Here is a 19,469-nt window from a genome sequence, read left to right as displayed (position 1 = left end):
AAATCACCCAAATGATTTGTTTATTCTCCCAAGCCTAATCATGCTCCAATTTTAGAGCTCTCCACCTCCTCAACAAATTTACAGTGATTGACTTTTACATGCTCAAAAAGTTAAGTTACATTATAATTTTCACACACACACACACACACAAGCTTTTAATTGATTCAACAAGCTTTGAATTGTTCAAGTAATAAGTTGGCCTAAACTTTTGTTTACTTGCTTTTAAAGTTTAGTTTTCTAAAAGTTCATACAAGTTTAAAGTCCAACTCTGATAATGAGAAGCTAAATTTTGTTATGAATAGCCAACTTTATTTCTTAAGGCTTATTAGCTAAACGATATTATTGTTATATTGTTTAGGTGAAGTACAAGATTTTGTCATTCTTTTATGAGATAATGGCACTTAGTAAGGAGTGGATGAATCTTGTCAATGATCGACTTAATGAAGCTTATCAAATAGGGGTACAAAAGTTTCTAGATTATGCTTTAAAGAAGTTGGGTGCCAAAAATAAGATTCGGTGCCCATGCACGAAATGTTGCAATACTGATCTTGGAACTCGTGAGTCTATTGAGGCACATCTAATGATACATGGAATATCTGAAGGGTATACATTTTGGTATCATCATGGTGAGCTAAACAATGAGCCTCAATCTGAGTCTGAGGATGAAGAAAATGAGATCTTACAATATGATACTAGTGCTCCAGATGATAGTGATGATGAGATCCAACAATTCATAAATGATTTGTACCCTCAGTTTAAAGGATTAGACGAAAATAATGAAGATGTTGAATTTCCAAATACCCAAAATTTACCTGAAATGGAACCGAATAATGGAGCCAAACAGTTTTACAAGTTGATAGATGACCTTGAGCAACCAATATATCCTGGTTCACTAGTTTCAAGATTATCTGCAATTCTTAAATTGTTGCATATAAAGAGTCTTGGTCGTTGGAGTAATAAGTCATTCACTATGTTGTTGCAATTGTTAAAAGAACTCTTACCTGAAGGGTCTTTCTTACCAGACTCATACTATAATGCGAAAAAGGTATTGCATGACATTGGCTTGTCTTATGAAAAGTATGACTCTTGTGTGAATGATTGCATGTTGTATTGGAAGACCGACAATGGATGTGACTGTTGCAAGGTATGTGGTGCTTCTCGATGGAAGAAAGATTATCGTAATGGAGAATTTAAGATGAAAACAAATGGCAAGAAAATACCAATAAAAACTCTACGTTACTTTCCATTAAAGCCACGACTTCAGAGGTTGTTTATGTCTTCCAAGTCAGCCTCTTCTATGAGATGGCATTTTGATAAAAGAGTAGATGATGGAGTGATAAGACACCCAACTGATTCAATGGCATGGAAGGATTTTGATAAAGTCCATCCAAATTTTTCCTCAGAACCTCGTAATGTTAGACTTGGTCTTGCTAGTGATGGCTTTCAACCTTTTTCTAATTCAAGAACACCGTATAGTATATGGCCAGTAGTGCTTATTCCGTATAATGTGGAGCCTTGGGTTTGCATGAAGCCGTCTAATTTCCTTTTGTCAATGCTTATCCCAGGACTAGATGGACCAGGGGATGCAATTGATACTTACCTCCAACCTTTGATAGATGAATTAAATGAGCTGTGGGAATTGGGTGTCGAAACCTTTGATGTGTCAACACGTCAAAATTTTACGATGCATGTAGCTTTGATGTGGACGATCAATGACTTCCCTGCTTATGGGATTTTATCTGGATGGAGTACAAAAGGAAAATTAGCATGTCCTTGTTGTAACAAGAATACTTTTTCGACAAGACTTACTAACGGTGGGAAACAATGTTATATGGGTCATCGACGTTATTTGCCTATGAATCACAAATGGAGAAATAATAGGGTTTCATTTGATGGTACAAGGGAAAGAGGGGTCGCTCCAAACTTACTTTCTGGTGTAGATGTTCTGAAGCAAGTGCAAGATCTTGAAGGGATTACTTTAACTAAATCTCGTCAATTGAAGACCAAGATAAATCATGAAAATAGGGGAGATAATTGGAACAAAAAGAGTATATTCTTCAAGCTTCCATATTGGAGTACACTTTTGCTACGACATAATTTGGATGTGATGCACATTGAGAAGAATATATGTGATAACATTCTTGGAACTATCATGAATGTTAAGGGAAAGACTAAAGACAATTTAAAGTCTCGGCTTGACTTAAAATCAATGGGCATACGACCAGAGCTACACCCAATTGTACAAGGGGACAAAGTTTTGTTACCACTTGCAAGTTATGTTTTGTCTCCAAAGGAAAAGGATGCATTCCTTATATTTTTAAAAAAATTAAGGGTTCCTGATGGATTTTCATCCAACATATCTCAATGTGTTAACCTCAAAGACCACAAAATTATCGATTTGAAGAGCCATGATTGTCATGTTCTTATTCAGCATATACTTCCTATTGCATTACGTGGCATCGTTCCTAATGATGTATGTGAGGCACTCACTGAATTGTCTTTGTTTTTCAAGATATTGAGTGGTAAGGCATTAAGGGTAAAAGAAATAGAGCAAATTGAATCTCAAATTTTTGTCACTCTTTGCAAGTTAGAAATGATCTTTCCTCCATCTTTTTTTAATGTAATGGAGCACTTGTCGATACATTTGCCAAATGAGGTTAAGGTTGGTGGGCCCATACAGTATCGATGGATGTACCCCATGGAGAGATATTTGTACAATTTGAAATCGTTTGTCCGTAATAAAACGCACCTAGAAGGCTCAATTGCTGAAGGATACATTGCTAGTGAGTGCATGATGCTTTGTTCAAGGTACTTGCATAGCATAGAGACAAAGTTTAACAGGCTTGATAGAAATTACGAGGGTGATGTGCACAATGGAGGTTCACTTGTGTTCAACCAACGTGGGAGACTTTTGGGAGCTGGAATTACCCGTGATCTAGAAAACAATGAGTGGATTGAAGCACATATATATATTCTAAGGAATTGCAGCAAAGTTCAGCCATTTATTGAGTAAGATCCAACTTTAATCTTAATGTCACTTTCTTTTAATTTTGTTATACTCTATAATAACTATTTTATATCTACAGAGAGTATTCTAGAATTCAATCAGTCACAACCTTACAACTATCCAAGCAAGAGTGGAATATAAATTTTACTAAATGGTTCAAGTTTAGGGTAAGTGTATTGTGATTCTTTTTATGCTTTATTTTAGTATATGTGAATTCACTTAAAATAATTGATTTGTAGGTTGCAAGATTACATAGTCAAGATCAGAGCAGCATAGATGAGAGCATGTTGTCATTGTCCCGTGGGCCATTAAAAAATGTGGCATTTTACAATGGTTACATTGTCAATGGGTATAGGTTTCATGTGGAACACTATGATAAAAAATTAACGACACAAAATAGTGGAGTAGTTGTACTTGGTGATGTGGGAAATGGGAAGGATGAAATAGACTACTATGGCATTTTGACCGAAGTAATTGAGTTACAATATCTTGATAACAATAGAGTAGTACTATTTCGATGCAAATGGTTTGATGTTCATGATACAAATAAAGGCATCAAGGTCGATAAATATGGATTCGTATCGATTAACCCATGTCGATTTTTGGAAGGTAATGATCACTTCGTATTAGCCAATCAAGCATCCCAAGTATTTTATATGGATGACAACTACATCAAAGGATGGCATGTAGTTACAAAAACACAACCTCGTGATTTATATAATTTCCCATTTCAAAAGGATGATGACATTGATGATGCAAATCAAACATTTGAAATCAATCCTCAAAATGCATCAATCCCACCTGAATTTCAAGCTTCCAGCTCAATGGATATAGGTGATAATGTGCATTGGACAAGGAAAGACATGGACCCAATGGTTGTTAACACAACTATTTATTCAAAGAAAAGAAAGGAAAGAAACTAAGGTATTGAATTTTATCTCTTTTGCATTTACTTTTATATGTGCATGCATATATTGCGCATACCTAGTTTTTATTGTGCATGCATGTTTATTTTGTTATATGTTACTAATTTATTTTGGTTGTGCTTTGTAGTAATATGAAAGAAACAAAAGATAAGGAAGGCTCAAAGACTGGTAAACATGTCTTCATACCTCCAAGTACTTTACTTAGAGGAAAGGTAAGGGGTTTGTCAACTTCAAGGCCAACATGTTCTTCTAATAGAGGATCAAAAGTCCCGATCGAAAAGAAAAATGAAAAATGAGCTAGTAAAAGTTCGTAACGTTTTGTTTTTGAGGCAACAAAAGGGTTGGTGTTGGGGAACCCAGGTTTGTATTACTGTATGCTTTTTGGCCCTTGAATTTGTTCAATTAATAGCATTTTTTTTTATCTAAGCAAAGAGTTTTGTGATAGGTAACATGTTGCTGCACAATTTGCTTTTCTACTTTGAGAATAGCAAAATAGAATTAGAAAAAGAAGTTGACCCAGACAAGTACACTTACATGGACATGCTAGAGACATGCTCAAAACAACTAGATATATATACTGTTGGGATGCACATCATGTATGGGGATGAGATGCGGGTTACAGGTGATGCTGATTTGCTTCAAATGTTTCAAGGAAGTCATAATGAAATGAACATTCATATCTTTGTGTACGAGGATAAGTCAACACGCCCAGTTCCCTTCAAGTTACCAAAACATATTGAAGGACCAGGTTTGGAGATACTACTTCTTAGTTGATTTTAGATCTTTGAAGATATTATTAGGTCCTTAAATTTTGTTTTTTTTCTTGCTTCACATAAAAAGAAATAGGATATTATTAGTTTGTATTAGACGCACATGTTTGAAATTGTTTTCTTCTTAAGTATTTAATTTTACTAATTAATTGAATGATTATAGGCCATTTAAGATATTTATTTGGAATCCATTAGGTTTTTTCATTTTGTTTTTTGTTGCTTCACAGGAAAAGAAATGGGAGATCATGGTTATGATGAGTCAGTTAGTATTGGATGCACAGGTTTGAAATTGGTTTCCTATGAAACTTTAATTCTATTTTTTAATTGAATGATTCTAGATCTATTAAGTTTTTAATTTTTATTTTTTGTTGCTTCACAGAGAAAGAAATAGAAAATCAAAGTCATGATGGTTTAGGTCGTATTGAATGCACTGGTTTGATATTATTTTCTTCTTAAATTTTTAATGTTATTCTTAATTGAATTATTCTAAATTTCCTAAGATATTTATTTAGAACTTAATAAGTTAGGTTGTGGTATTTGTTGCTTCATAGGGAAAGAAAGACAAAATCAATCAACTAATGATTCCCAATGTCTTCCGGACAATACACTAATTGATGAAACTGCACCACAGCCTAATGAAGTCGAACCGCATCCACATCAATCACCAATAAAAAAGAAAGGACGGGTGGAAAATGATGGTATTTATTTATCATAATTTTGGTATTTATACACATTAATACATAATTATGTAACTTTAACAAATTTATGTCAGACAAACAGAGAAGAGTTCGAGGAATGAACAAGAACAAAAGAGTTGCAGCTCTAAAAAATGATGACTGACTAGAAGTAACTTTCTACAAAAATCAAGCTGTTGGACCTAATCACGAGGCTTTTTCAAGACACTTGGGACAGATTGTTCGTGATTTTAATATTTGTTCTGTTAGAGTTCATAGTTGGAAGGAAATTGGAGAACAAGAGAAGAGCCACATGTGGGCTGCAATTAAGGTAAATAAAAATTAGTTGATATATATATTTTCAATTTTGGTTATTGATTTGTTCAACTTTTCTTTGTAGGAGAAGTTTAAAAATGATAATATGGAGGATCACCGTAAAGATGCACTTTGTCACATGCGTTCCTTGTGGAATAATTGGAGGTCCTTATTGAATAGAAAATATATCAAACCGTACAATAGTGTACAAGACATTCTAAAGAGAAAACCCATTGAGATCCAAAATCAAGAAGATTGGGAATGGCTTGTCAAAAATCATTTTCAAGCTTCATCCTTCAAGGTAAACAGCCTAGATTTTTTTTTTTTGTAATTCTACTTCTAGTTTTTTAAGGAGTAGCATTTCTATCTCATTAATATACTTTATATTGTTATTAAATTCTCTAAATTTGGATAGGAAAAAAGTGAAAGAAATTCAAAAAATAGAAAGCAGCCACGCATGCCCCATAGGACCGGAAGCAAACCAATGCGAGAGATTGCATACCAAATGGTACTATAACATATACCTTTAACAATTTTCTTACTTTATACATATCAATAGTTTGTTAGATAGCGGTTACTCTAAACTTTTCATTTTATTTAGGGAGGCAAAAATGGTCATGAATCCAATTTAGCAGAAATGTGGTTTTCAACTAGGAAGAAAGGTGAGAAGTTGGTGGAGCCAGAAGAACAAGAAACATATGTAAGTTAAATAGTTAATGACACTTGTTTTAATTTTCTTGTTCAATTTTTCACACCCAATTATATTTAATGTGTATTAAATTATACCATGAACATGTTTTGTAGGATCAACTAGTTCAAACCATCCAATCGAATCCTGAAATGTCAAATCTTGAAATCACTGAGACTTGTTTTGGCCCCCAAGTCAAGAATCATGTTCTTTTGTATGGTGGTGGGGTGAGACCTAAAGAATTAAAACTTGCGTCTTCAAGCAAGAATGAACTGGAAGAAGAGAACAAGATGCTTAAAGATCAGGTGAAAGCTCTAAAAGATGCATTTAAAGAATTTATGCAATTTAGGAGTCAAGATCAACCTTCTACATCTCAATCTACTCAAGTAATATATAATTCTGTTTATCCCCCGACTTTTTTTAGATTTTTGCAAGTATAGCTTCCGTTGTTGACTATCAGGCTTGAAATTAAATTAGTGGAGTAGAAATCTTTATCTTCCTTTTTAAACTAAGAGAAATTTAGAATTGCCATGAATGAAAAAAAATGGGTGGTTGCATAAAGTAAAAAACCAGAAGCAACAAATTTCTAACATATGCATAAAGTAGAATGCACATTTGACATACATATAGTTATTTGACATACATGCATAAAGTAGATGGGAACTATATGCATAAAGTAGAAAACCAAAAGCTCGATGCACGTCATGAAAACCAAAAGTAGATGGCCATGCACGTCATGGAATTTTAGATGCTCATAAGCTCGATTGTGATTTTTTATGCCATCTTCATGAAGAAGCCTTCAATTGTGATTTTTGACGTGCATGGCCAAGCTTACCAGGTGTATTATGTGTCAAATTGACATTGTTGAGTTTGTCTTGAATTTGTGGATTGGGGGCATTAATGACCCAGTCCAATATAGAAGAGAATTATGATTTCTCTACCCTAATCCAATTTAGAAGAGGATGTGAGAGAGAGTGAGCACATATTCAAGAATTGGGGATGCATTTATAAGCTTAGTTTATTGACATAATAAAATTTTTTGGTCATCTCTAGCTTGTAGAAGTAGGCATCAAGCAAAAACACATTAAATTTGCTTCTCTTAATAAATTTGATTTTTTTTTTCTTGTAGGATTGTGATTGGATTTATTTTTTGCTTAGCAAGATTCAATATTGAAATGGTATAGTATTTTTCCTTTTGACTAATCCTAACATACTTGATACTAAATGAACTACATGTTCTCATTTGTCAACACCTTCCTTATTGATTTTACGTCAGGAACTACATGTCCTCCTATGGTTGTCTTGGTTCTAGTTAAACCTCTAGATGGCGATGAACAAAATATTTTTAGTTGCTATAGTAACCTACTTAACTTGCTCTCACACTTTCTGTGAAGCTATTCTTTTGTGCTTTTGTAATCACTATGTTTTTAGTTAAATGTTTTTGTTTTCCGTTGTCACAAAACTAGAAACAACAATTCGATTGTGGATATTAAGACTTTAAAATCTCAGCCTACCACTGTAACATTGTACCCCTCAATGTATTTTCTGGTTTTTTGTTTTTGCACTTTTTTGGATGTTTCATTCTTTGTACATAGTCCTGCCTGATCGTGACAGATTTTCCTTGAAAATCTATTTAGTATTACTGTTGCGTGAGATGGCTGAATGTGACTTAGTGTATGTAATCTATATAAACTATTGATTGTGGAATATAACTTACGCTGAATGTGATTTAGTATTACTGTTGCGTGAGATGGCTAAATGTAACTTACGCTAGTTTATGTAATCTATTTAGTATTACTATTTCACATTTATTAATTGATTTTGCATTGTATTGCTGCTGGATTGAACAAGCTTTGCACTGGTTCTATTGATTGTGGAATATAGGACTAGAATAATTTTTGTTAATTTGCCAGAATATATGTGTTGAATACATATGTATCATAATATATATTATATTTATTTTTTATTATTTTATGTTGGGTCATAGGACTACATTTTAGTAGATAAAGAGATGTGAGAAGATATGGTGATAGATAAAGATAATTCACAAACTAGAATTCATATAGGTGGCCTCGTTCTATAGAACTAAGGCTTGGTGTTTTTGTTAATTTACATTTTAATCTACTCTATATTTAAGGATTTCTATGTTTTTGTATATTTTAGTGATTGTATGTTATGTAGTTTGTGATGGAGACATTTTGAGCTTTATTAATTCTATTTCTAACATTTTATAAAGAAAACATGAACACTTATTTGACTTTAATTTCATGTTTTATTTCTTGTTTTTGTAGGTCAATGAGACAATAAGACTCTAAAGGAAACAACTGCTATCTTGGAGTATATGAACAATTTTATGACTATATATAGTGTTTTGTTGTATATTTTTAAATAGTATATATGATTGTTAAAGTGATACTTTTAATTAAATATCTTTTTTTATGTATATTTTTGAATAGTATATACAATTGTCAAAGTGTTATTTTTAGTTGAACATATTCTTTGGTGTAATTTGTTGGCAATTAACACATATATATACTACTTTTGGTGTGTAAATGTTAATGGATAATGATTATTTTGGTGTTATTTGAATGACATGTTTAATTTTATGAGTTTTATTCCAATTTGATATGGATAATGGTATATAGGTTTGGTGGTTTATATCAAAACATGATATTTTTGTCATTGATGACTAGCAATTGTTTTCATATATACTATTAAAAAAAATTTAAAAAATTAAAAATTAAAAAAATTAATTTTTTTTTTAACGATAGGAATCATATCGTCGCTAATTGTTCATATTATTAACGAGAGGAAATATTGTCGTTATTGGTTTGTGTTTTGATAACTAAAAAGTTATTTTTAACAACAGAAATCATATGGTCGTTAATTGTTTAGACTATTAACGACGGGAAATATTGTTATTATTTGATTATAATTTGGTACTTAATAATTATTTTTAACGACGGAAATCATACGGTCGCTAATACAATTAACGACGGGTTTATCATTCCCGTCGTTAAAAACTTTTATCTTCGGAGGCAATAACGACGACTGACGACAAAAAAATTCCCGTCGTTATAACTTTTTAACGACTGAAAATCAACTTTTAACGACTGATTTTTCCGTCGTTAAAACCCGTTTTTCTTGTAGTGTATATAGGTATGTGAGCTCATTACGTGTGAGTAGGAGATGTAATAAATATAGGTTGTGCACCTAGGTGGGATCGCGCATAAAGGGCTCTAAACCTAGATGTAGATCCAAATCCAAATTTGGATCTATAACTACTATGTGTAGTTGTAGCAAGATCAGCTACTTTTTTACAATTAAACCTATAAGATTTATTCGTGGCTCACATGATAATTGAGATATATTTTATCATATATGGTCATATTTATCTAATGAGATAAATAAAGAATTTAATAAGATAATTGAGTACTAAAATTTTATTTAGTTTAAAAGATATATATAACTATTTATAAGTTTTGATGGGAGGCTACATCTTAATCTATAAATAGAAGTTTGGTTATCTTTATACCCACGTTACAGAAAACAAAATATCGTGTTATATTTGTCCATCATTAAGATAGGGGTTAAGGGAGAAAAATCAAATCATGTTGTTCTCTTCGTCAACAAGCAAAGTATTTTACGTCTTGAAGTCTTAAAGGATGAAGTTACGTTTATTTGCGAAATATATGAAATTTCTAAATTTATAGACATAATATTTTTTATGTTTATTGTACCTTTACAAACAATATCATGACTTATAAAATCCACTTCCTCCAAAGGTGGAGAAAGTATTGGAGGAAGTGGGCAGCGGATCAGAAGCACTTCCTCCATAGTATATGTTTTTTTTTTTAGATTATGCGCTATCACTCGTATTTTCGTCGAACTCGTTTTAAGGTGGTCACAAGAAATGTAAATTAGGAATGTGTCTGGGTGATCAGGGTTTGAAATTGCGTCCATTGACACTTATCAATGACCACTCCCATAAAGATGCAGATTTGTCTCTCCCAAAAATCGATCCCATACTGACAACTTTCAGCATGACTTTAAAACCCTCTCCTTTATTACCCAGCTTTGCCCGAGGGGCATGTATATGTTGAATATATACGATGAAATAGTTGATGGAAGTGAAGAGAAGTTCATTTTGTGCTCGTGTGTTTTGGACTTGTACATAGAAGGAAACAAACTCTCAAAACACATTCTGTGTGTAAGCGTAACTTTTAGGCTGTGGGTTACAAATAATTTCTTTTTTGTGATTTCATTTTCAAATCAGTAATTCATCTATATAAGTGAGTTTGAAAATAATTACTGATTTGAAAATGAAATACTGATAATTAAAAAATAAAAATAATTCAAAAAATAATTCATCTATATAAGTCAGTGTGATTTCTACTTTGAGGCTGTGGGTTACAAATGTTAAAAATCCAGTTTCAATTGCATGGTACCAAATCAAGTAAATCCTATTTCAATTATTTATGATTTCCGTGTATCATTTGCGTCCTCTATTTGTTCACTAAAAAAAATAACTTTTTATGACGATTTTTTTGTGACAGTTATAAAAATTATCGTAAAATATGGTATTTTGTGACAATTTTTTTAATATTTTATGACAATTTTTTAAAATCACCACAAAATTTATTAAAAAATTTAATTTTGCAATAGTTTTTTAAAAATTATCGCTAAAATTAAAAAATAATTTAATAATTAAAATTAAATTTTACGATAATTTTTGAGAAATCATCGCTAAATTTAAAAAATAATTAAATAATTAAAAAATAAAAATAATTTAACATTTGTGCCGGTTTTTCAAAACCGTCATAAAATTCATTAAAAATTTTAATTTTACGACAATTTTCAAAAAATTGTCACTAAATTCAAAAAATAATTTAATAATTAAAAATTAAAATTAAATAATATTTGCGATGATTTTCAAAAAATCGTCGTTAAATTTAAAAAAAATAAATAATTAAAAAATAAAATTAAATAACATTTGTGGTGATTTTTTAAAATTGCAGCAAAATTTATTAAAAAATTTAATTTAAAAAAATACAAAGAAATTTAACTTTAATATATAAAATCTTCTTTTAATTTTTAATTTATTAATTTATTTAATTTAATTCAATTCAATTAATTTATTTTAAATTTATTCCATTATTCTTTTAAAAAATAATCAATTAATTTATGTTTTTTAATTTATATTAAAAAATATAAAATATAATTCTAAAAAATAATGGTTGAATTAGTATTATATATGCGAAAAAATATAATAATGAGGCTTCGCAAGTTAGATGATTTTGCGTGCGTATGCGCATAGGAGAGGTCTCGAGTTCAAAATCTAGAAAGGGGAAAGATGCTAGAAAATTAATTTCCAGCGTTTGGCGTGCAAGGGCTACATGTGTGCAAGGGCTAAAAAACATTCAAAATTTTGAATGCCAATATTTTGGAATTTTTTGCGACGTGTCGCTAAATCACTTATTTTGCGGCGATTCTTAAATCGCTGCAAAAAATATGACTTAGTGGCGGTTACTCTATCGGTTGCTGAAAACCACCGCTAAATGCTTCATGACGACTAATTTAGTAGTAGTTTTAATAGCCATTAAATACCTTTTCTTTTTTGTAGTGGTTGGAAGTAAATCCTATTTCAATTATTTATGATTTCCGTGTACCATTTGCGTCCTCTATTTGTTTTCCAACAATTTTGTTACCCAAACATCATATATATAAACTCATATTGCACAAAATTCTCAAGGGTTCAAATCTCATATTCTTGGATAAACAATATTATTTAATACATTTTACCAGGACTTACATCAATATTTTCAAGCCCAAAATGATTGATCTACTGGTTTCATATCATTTACAGTTTATTATTAGTGATTGAAAGATGAAAGGTTTTTATATTTTACAACGAGTTTTAAGTTTGACATTTTATTTATGTTAGTAAACTGATATGTGATCTCCATAATTAGCCTTGCAAGTCTAATTGATTTAATATGGGTAGTTGATATTTTAAATCAGTTCAGATTGAATAAAATGACCAAAAAAAAAAAAATACTCTTTACATTGATTCTGATCTTTCGACCCAATATTGTGAAAAAAGAGTATTTCTATTATTTTATCTGAATGAATCATATTGTTATTTAAGATAGTGTTTGTTAACTAAAATATAAATAAAAAAATAAGATATAGAAAGTATTTTACATTTTTATTATTTTCAATATATTTATTAAGCTTATCTAACAACTCCTGAAAAAAAGTTACACGACTTTTTATCTGGATTTTTTAAAATATTTTTACCTCTCTCCTCCCTCCCCCCCGCGCGACCGCCCCCTATCTCCTCAGGATAAGTATATCTTAGTCCTTACAAATAATAAAAAATAAATAATACTTATGTTCTTCAGTACATTTTAAAAATTTTAACAAATAGTTTGATAAAAAAATTTAGAATACTTTATAGTATTATTTTGATCATTTCATATCTTACTTCGGAAATTATTCTAATTTTATATTGATACAATATTATCTTACTTATTTGAAAAAAGATTAGCTAAAACAATACCATTATCCTGAACCCTTAAGGAAAACGCTTTAACAAAAGATTGAAATCAGATAAATGCTCAAACTTTTGTATGGATAGAATAAAGTGCCATAACAGACAGCTAACCACCCCATAATTAAGCAGAGCTGTGATTGGATGCATCCATCCATCCCATCATCAGCATGCATGGCGGCTCAACCATCTTCCTCTTGCGTCACTCTTAATTAATTTGTGCATTATCACTCAAGACAAAACTTGCCAGATTAATGAAAAAGATCGATACATTAGCTACTGAGCAAAAAAACAAAAAACAATAAACATGAAAACAGGGGTGCATCTGGGGGAGGGCTGACTCCCATAATCACAAGTCATTTCAGCTCTTTTCTCTCCAATCTGCTGGGGAGGGCTGAATTTGAGGGAGGGCTGCAGCAATCTGCTGGGGAGGGCTGCCCCAGTATGAAAATGAAAATGAGAAGGATTGGAAGTTGATCATCATGTACGAGCTACACATTGGACTTATCTTTTGCTTGGCAAGATTAGATAAGATTGTGGGTACCCAAAGATTAGATAAGATTGTTGTCCAACTAATTAATTTTGGATTCTATCAATATTTGTCATCATTCATTACGAGAGACTAACTAAATTTATTAGGTTCTAATTGAAATTTAAGTGCTATTGTCATTAGTGATCGGGTTAGAATCTTGGGTCAGGAGACAAAACTCTCAACTTTGTATATTAAATTTTTTTTACACTATTTAATTGTCCTCTATTTTTTTTTTTTTTAAGAGAACAAGCGTTAGAAGGCATAATAATTTATATTTACAATATCAAAGGATTGAGGATAATTTTAAAAGTTGGGGAGAGGAGGCAATTGCCCACCCTCAAAGATATGTAATATTCCGCCATGATTGCCATTTATTATTCACTTGGATAAAACATCACAAATGAAAAATTTAAGAGAGTTCATCCTCACGAGCTTTGTATGCCTTTGGATTTATAACTGTCAAGTCCCTTTCAATAGAGAAGGAAATGACAGCATAGTTTGGCTATTTGGATTTAGCAATGATGCATGCATGCATGCATGGATGGTCCACAACTCCCAAGTTGGATGGGATGGAAGTGGTCGATATCGAATATTCCCATGGGCGTTGCGGGCAATCAAAAAGAAGAGGAGGTTGTGTTTGCCTGGTTCAATATTGGAATGAAATGAGTGAGTGGTGGATTTATCTCAAGAAAGCCCCTACGTACCTTACCAATGAAGTTAAGGCTTTATTTGTTTTGTACACATTAAATCAATCACTTACGTACCCAACTCTTTTTTTGTTGTTGTTGTTCTTCTTCTTCTTCTTCTTGTTTATGATTATTTGTTATGGTTACATGCTAGTAGAAGTTGGATGTTGATGTAATGATTATCTTATCCTTAAAACAAGATTAACCATTAAAAAGTAAATTAAGATTCAGGTGTTTAATTATATCTTTAAATAAATCACACCATTTTGCATAATAATTCCCTAAAGATTTTTTATATTTATATAGAGTTTGCTCTTAAGATAAACACGTGATCAATCCTACACAACTGAAGTAATTTTGAATTTGAATCGTAAAAAGAAGAAAACAAAACAAAATATCATGCGAATGAATTATGAGTCAAGAGAGAACCTATAACCTAGTAATTATCTAAACATGACACGTGCGTTCAAGATGCCATTCTTACAGATTTTTTAGTGAATGATTAGACAAACATTTTTTTTTTTGTCTTTTTTCTAGGTGACTGTCTTTAAGTAATAATGATGGGTATTTTCATTTAAAATAGTAGAAATATGATACGTCATGATGTATGCGAGCCCAGAAATCATATATAGATTGTTCTATAAATGTTTCCTCCTTGATTTCCTCAAACTGCCCACCATCACCCAATTAACCTCGGGAAGCGCTGAGTCTGAGACATGGAGGCTTCATCTCTTTGCCACGCACTAATTACGACTCTGGTTTTTCTCCTTCCATTCACTTCGAATATTGCTCCATGCACAGCCACCCCTAGGCCTAAGCCTATCCCTACGGAGCCAAACACCGATTACATCAAAAAGTCATGTGGCGCCACATTGTACCCTGACTTGTGCTACAGCTCCCTCTCAATCTACGCAGCCAAGATCCAAACCAGCCCCAAGCGCCTGGCCAGCGTCGCCCTCAGCGTGGCCCTTTCGGCCACCAGGTCCGCCTCCGCCGCGGTGGGAAAGCTGTCCAAAAGGCCGGGCTTGACGCCGAGGGAGGTGGCTGCCATGGCGGATTGCGTGGAGGAGGTCGGCGACTCAGTGGACGAGCTCCAGCGGTCAGTGGAGGAGATGGCGCATATCAGTGGCCCCACGTTTGAGCTTTATGTGAGTGATATTCGGACCTGGGTTAGTGCTGCAATGACAGATGAGGACACTTGCATGGAAGGGTTTGGCGGGAAGGCCATGAATGGGCAAGTTAAGAGTATGGTTCGGAGGGAGATGGTGAAAGTTGCTCATTTGGCCAGCAACGCCTTGGCTCTTGTGAACGGCTATGCCGCAGCACATGAGCCTTAGCCGCTACCTCTTGGGGCGTTACGCAAATTCAAGAACATATAATATCTATATAATAAAACACAATAATTTTTAAAAATATATACATTTCAATGGTCCAGATTGATTTTTTTTCAGATGGATGGCTCAGATCATTTTTTTTTCCGCTCAGTCACTTCCCCTATCTCTCTCTCCCTCTCCTTCCTGCCCAATCACTTCCCATCTATTTCTCTTTTTCTATCACACTCTTTATCTCTCTTTCTCCCACCCACCCATCTCCCTCACTCACTGCCTCTCTCTCCCTCTCACCCATCCACGAGCAGCTCTCCATCAGGCAGTAGGCAGCTCTCCATCGTGATCGGCCTGCCTGAAGCTCTCCATCACTACCATCGCCTCAAGCTCCATTACCGTCTTCTCACTGCCGCACCGCCTCCAGCTCCATTGCCATATGTGTGCGTGTGCGTGTGCGTGTGTATGTATATGTGTGTGCGTGCGTGTAACTGTATTTTTTGCATTTTGTGTGTGAGCGTGTGTATATATATGTGTGTATTTTGTGTGTGATGTAGTCATTTTATAGGTATTTTGTGTGTGTCCATGATCTGTTTGTTGAAGATAAGGGTAGAAGTGTGCGTACGTGTATGTATCTATGCGTGTATGTATTTTGCTTTGTTTTCCAGCTCTGATGCCAAGCATATAGCTCCTTGAGCTTCTGGGTTTTTGTTTTTAATGCTTAACAAGGTTTTAGGTCTAGTTGGTTGGTGTTTTCTTTGGTGAAATTAGGTGTTTGATGGTGAAATAGTCTCAAATCTCTGTTTTTGGATCGTTTCTCGCTTTCGATTTTGCCCAATTTTCTAATATGGGTTTCTACTATGGGTTTTTTAGTGAAGTTATGTAATCAGAATAGACGTTTGCAACTTCACATCATTACCGATCTTAAGTGAAGTTGCAGCAGTGAATGATGGGTGATGCTACTTGTACGCACAAAAGTGACGCACAGCAAGAAATGATAGAAATACCCTGAAATTGCCACTCAAATTATTTGGGATTGCCACTCAAATTAATTGCTTCTTCCTCACTTCTATTTCTCTCCTCCCTCTTAGGTTGACGCATTCCTTTTCTGTTACATTCCTTTTTGTTGGAATTTTAGAGACATTGGTAGCTATGAAGTTAACGAACAAAAGCTGAAAAAAAACATAAATGTGAAAGGCTATAACCTCTTTATTTTTATTCATATTATCATGCCTTTAAATAGACAACATATGTCAACTGAATAACAAGAAAATATGATTTATTGCTGGATTTAAATTTAAAAAAATAAAATTATCTCAACCCACTAAATCAGTAAATAGAATTTTGACCCAATCAATCCACTAAATCAGTAAACAGAATTTTGACCCAATCAACCCACTAAATCAACAACTTTGAATCAATATTCAACATTCCTCCTTGATTCAAAGTTGCAAAACTTCAACTTTGTATGGAGCACTTCTCTCCAAATTTCTTCCCAATTGTGAAGCACTTCTCTTCACTTATTGATGCACTTCTCATCACAATCAATACTTCCTTCAAATGTTGAAAAAATAATAATAATTCAGTTTAATGGAGTATTCTCTCCAAAACAATTCTTTTTGGTGCACTTCTCACCAACTAGAAGAGCGTTTCCTCTTCAATTGCCGTAGGATTGTTGCCAAGCAGAGGTATCTCCCTTTCACTTTTGACCCACTGCCATAAACTGAGACCTCTCAAATGAGCTTTCATTTTGACAGCCCATACTTGATAATTTTTTCCATTAAAAACTAGTGGTGAAAGAGATGATGTGTTGGTGGAAGCCATAGAAATAAAGAAGACGTTGATGGGTTCTCTCTCACAGGCCCCTTAAGATCATTGAATTCTCTGATACCACTGTTGAAATTTTAGAGATATTGGTAGCTATGAAGTTAACGAACAAAAGCTAAAAAAAAACATGAATGTGAAAGGCTATAACCTCTTTATTTTTATTCATATCATCATGCCTTTAAATATGCAACATATGTCAACTGAATAACAAGAAAATAGAATTTATTGCTGGACTTAAATTTAAAAAAACGAAATTATCTCAACCCACTAAATCAGTAAATAGAATTTTGACCCAATCAATCCACTAAATCAGTAAACAGAATTTTGACCCAATCAACCCACTAAATCAACAACTTTGAATCAATATTCAACACTTTTCATTCCTTTTCCGTTACATTTGATCAAATTTTGTTATTTGAGTATATAAATTTAGTAGTTAGATATTATCAATTAAATTGTGTTATTTGGGTGTGTAAATTTAGTACTTAAAAAAATAAATTTTATGTAATGTAATTAATTTTCTATTATGAAATTTTGTCAATTTCATATTTTGTAATAAGATTGTTATTATTCTATGAAAAAAAAAATATAATAGATTATTTTATGATAAGTATCCTGATTTACTATCCCAAGTATTCCAGCCGTGTAGAAGCAGCATGATTATAGAAATTTGTTTGGTAGAATAATATCATAAATAATATAGAAGCATAGGTTTATCCCAAGCATTTCCTTAAGTTATCAATTTTATCATAAATAATATAGAAACATAATTAAAATTTTAATGATAAGTTAGTACGTAAATCAACTTTAAGCACAAAAAAAAGGACTACAATTTATACATAAGAAATTCATTGTCTATTATTGCTATCTTCCAACATTGATTCTATCACTTCATCTTTCTCGAGACGACGATGTGGCAGATAGGTTGGCATAAATGATTGACCCATTTTAGAAGTCGACATCTAATTCACTTCATAAGTTGCATTCCAAGGTTGACACTGGACATGCTATAAAGAGGATAAAAAATTTTAATTGAACTATAAAAAATGACAAAGTATAATGTCAAAGCATACAATATAAAAATTACGTACCATCAACTGTTGTAAGTGATTGGGGTTAGCACGGAATTTCCTGTTTCTTGCGCTACTTGTATTAGGGCTTGAGTAGATTGTGTATTATTTTGCATTGAAGAGCTATTTCCTTGACTTGACTTTGAAGTTACACGTGCCAAAAAATAATATCGACTATTATGTGCAAATGTAGCAAAATGAACACTCTGGACTTATATAACCACTAAGACATGTAGAAAATGTTTGATTTCATTACTGATAATAATGAACACTTGCTTAATGAAATCAAGTGAAAGAATATATTAACAATAGCATTCTTATTTTGTCAACTGCATAGATAATTTTGTCAATTGCTTAATAAGTAGAAATTTTTTTCTTAATTTCTTCAAATTATTTAAGGCAACATCTGAAAATGAAGGAAATAAAGGAAGCAAGCTTACCTAGCTCAGACATCATTGCTGGCAACACAAAATTTCTTCTACTTTTTTGAGATCTAGATCTTCCACTCAAATACTGGCCCTCCACCAAATGTAATCATAATAAGAAATAATTAAAAGCATATCAAGTAAAGAGGATAAACAAATTCAAGAGGAGAAAAATCGAATAAGCTACAAAAATTAGTGGATAGTTGCCGACGGCAATAGGAAGTTCCAGAAGAAAGAGAGAGAGAGAGAGAGACACCACCAACGCCGTTGTTGGTGTTAGTCGCCGGTGGCCCAAAAATGTCAGATTGTCGCCCGTGACAGTAGAAGATGAAGCCAGTGAGGGTTTTGATTTCTGGGATGGTGGGTTCGTGCGGGTTTATGCTTCAGTGAGTGAGAGAGAGATACATACACTGATTGCTGGCGCGGTAGAAGATGAAGGCAACAGGCGCAATGGAAGATGAGGCAGGTCTTCTGGGAGGGTGAGTTCTTGCGGCAGGTGAAAGAGAGATAAAAGAGAGAGAGTGCAGGTGGGTGAGAGTGAGAGAGACAGAGTATAAGTGACCCAATTTCAAGCAAAAAACATGGGTCTCTTTCATAATTTCGCGATATTTTCACATCCAAATTACCGTAATTTCTCGATTTGCATCAAACTGTGCGTCACTTTTGTGCGTACA

General features: G+C 32.9%; 2 protein-coding genes across 2 annotated transcripts; both read left to right on the top strand.

The window, feature by feature from the left end:
• The first annotated feature begins 394 nt into the window (after positions 1–394).
• Positions 395–3,013, top strand: LOC127787497 (uncharacterized). The gene has a single exon (XM_052315558.1). It carries the CDS (start codon positions 395–397, stop codon positions 3,011–3,013), a length of 2,619 nt encoding a protein of 872 aa, XP_052171518.1.
• Positions 3,014–14,802: 11,789 nt separating this feature from the next.
• Positions 14,803–16,214, top strand: LOC127787561 (21 kDa protein-like). Its single transcript, XM_052315622.1, has one exon. It carries the CDS (start codon positions 14,868–14,870, stop codon positions 15,486–15,488), a length of 621 nt encoding a protein of 206 aa, XP_052171582.1. The 5' UTR covers positions 14,803–14,867; the 3' UTR covers positions 15,489–16,214.
• The last annotated feature ends 3,255 nt before the right edge of the window (positions 16,215–19,469 follow it).

Source organism: Diospyros lotus, chromosome 12, assembly GCF_014633365.1.
Source record: "Diospyros lotus cultivar Yz01 chromosome 12, ASM1463336v1, whole genome shotgun sequence".
NCBI lineage: Eukaryota > Viridiplantae > Streptophyta > Magnoliopsida > Ericales > Ebenaceae > Diospyros > Diospyros lotus.
The sequence above is the reverse complement of the archived record's forward strand: the minus strand, read 5'-3'. Positions and strand labels throughout refer to the sequence as shown.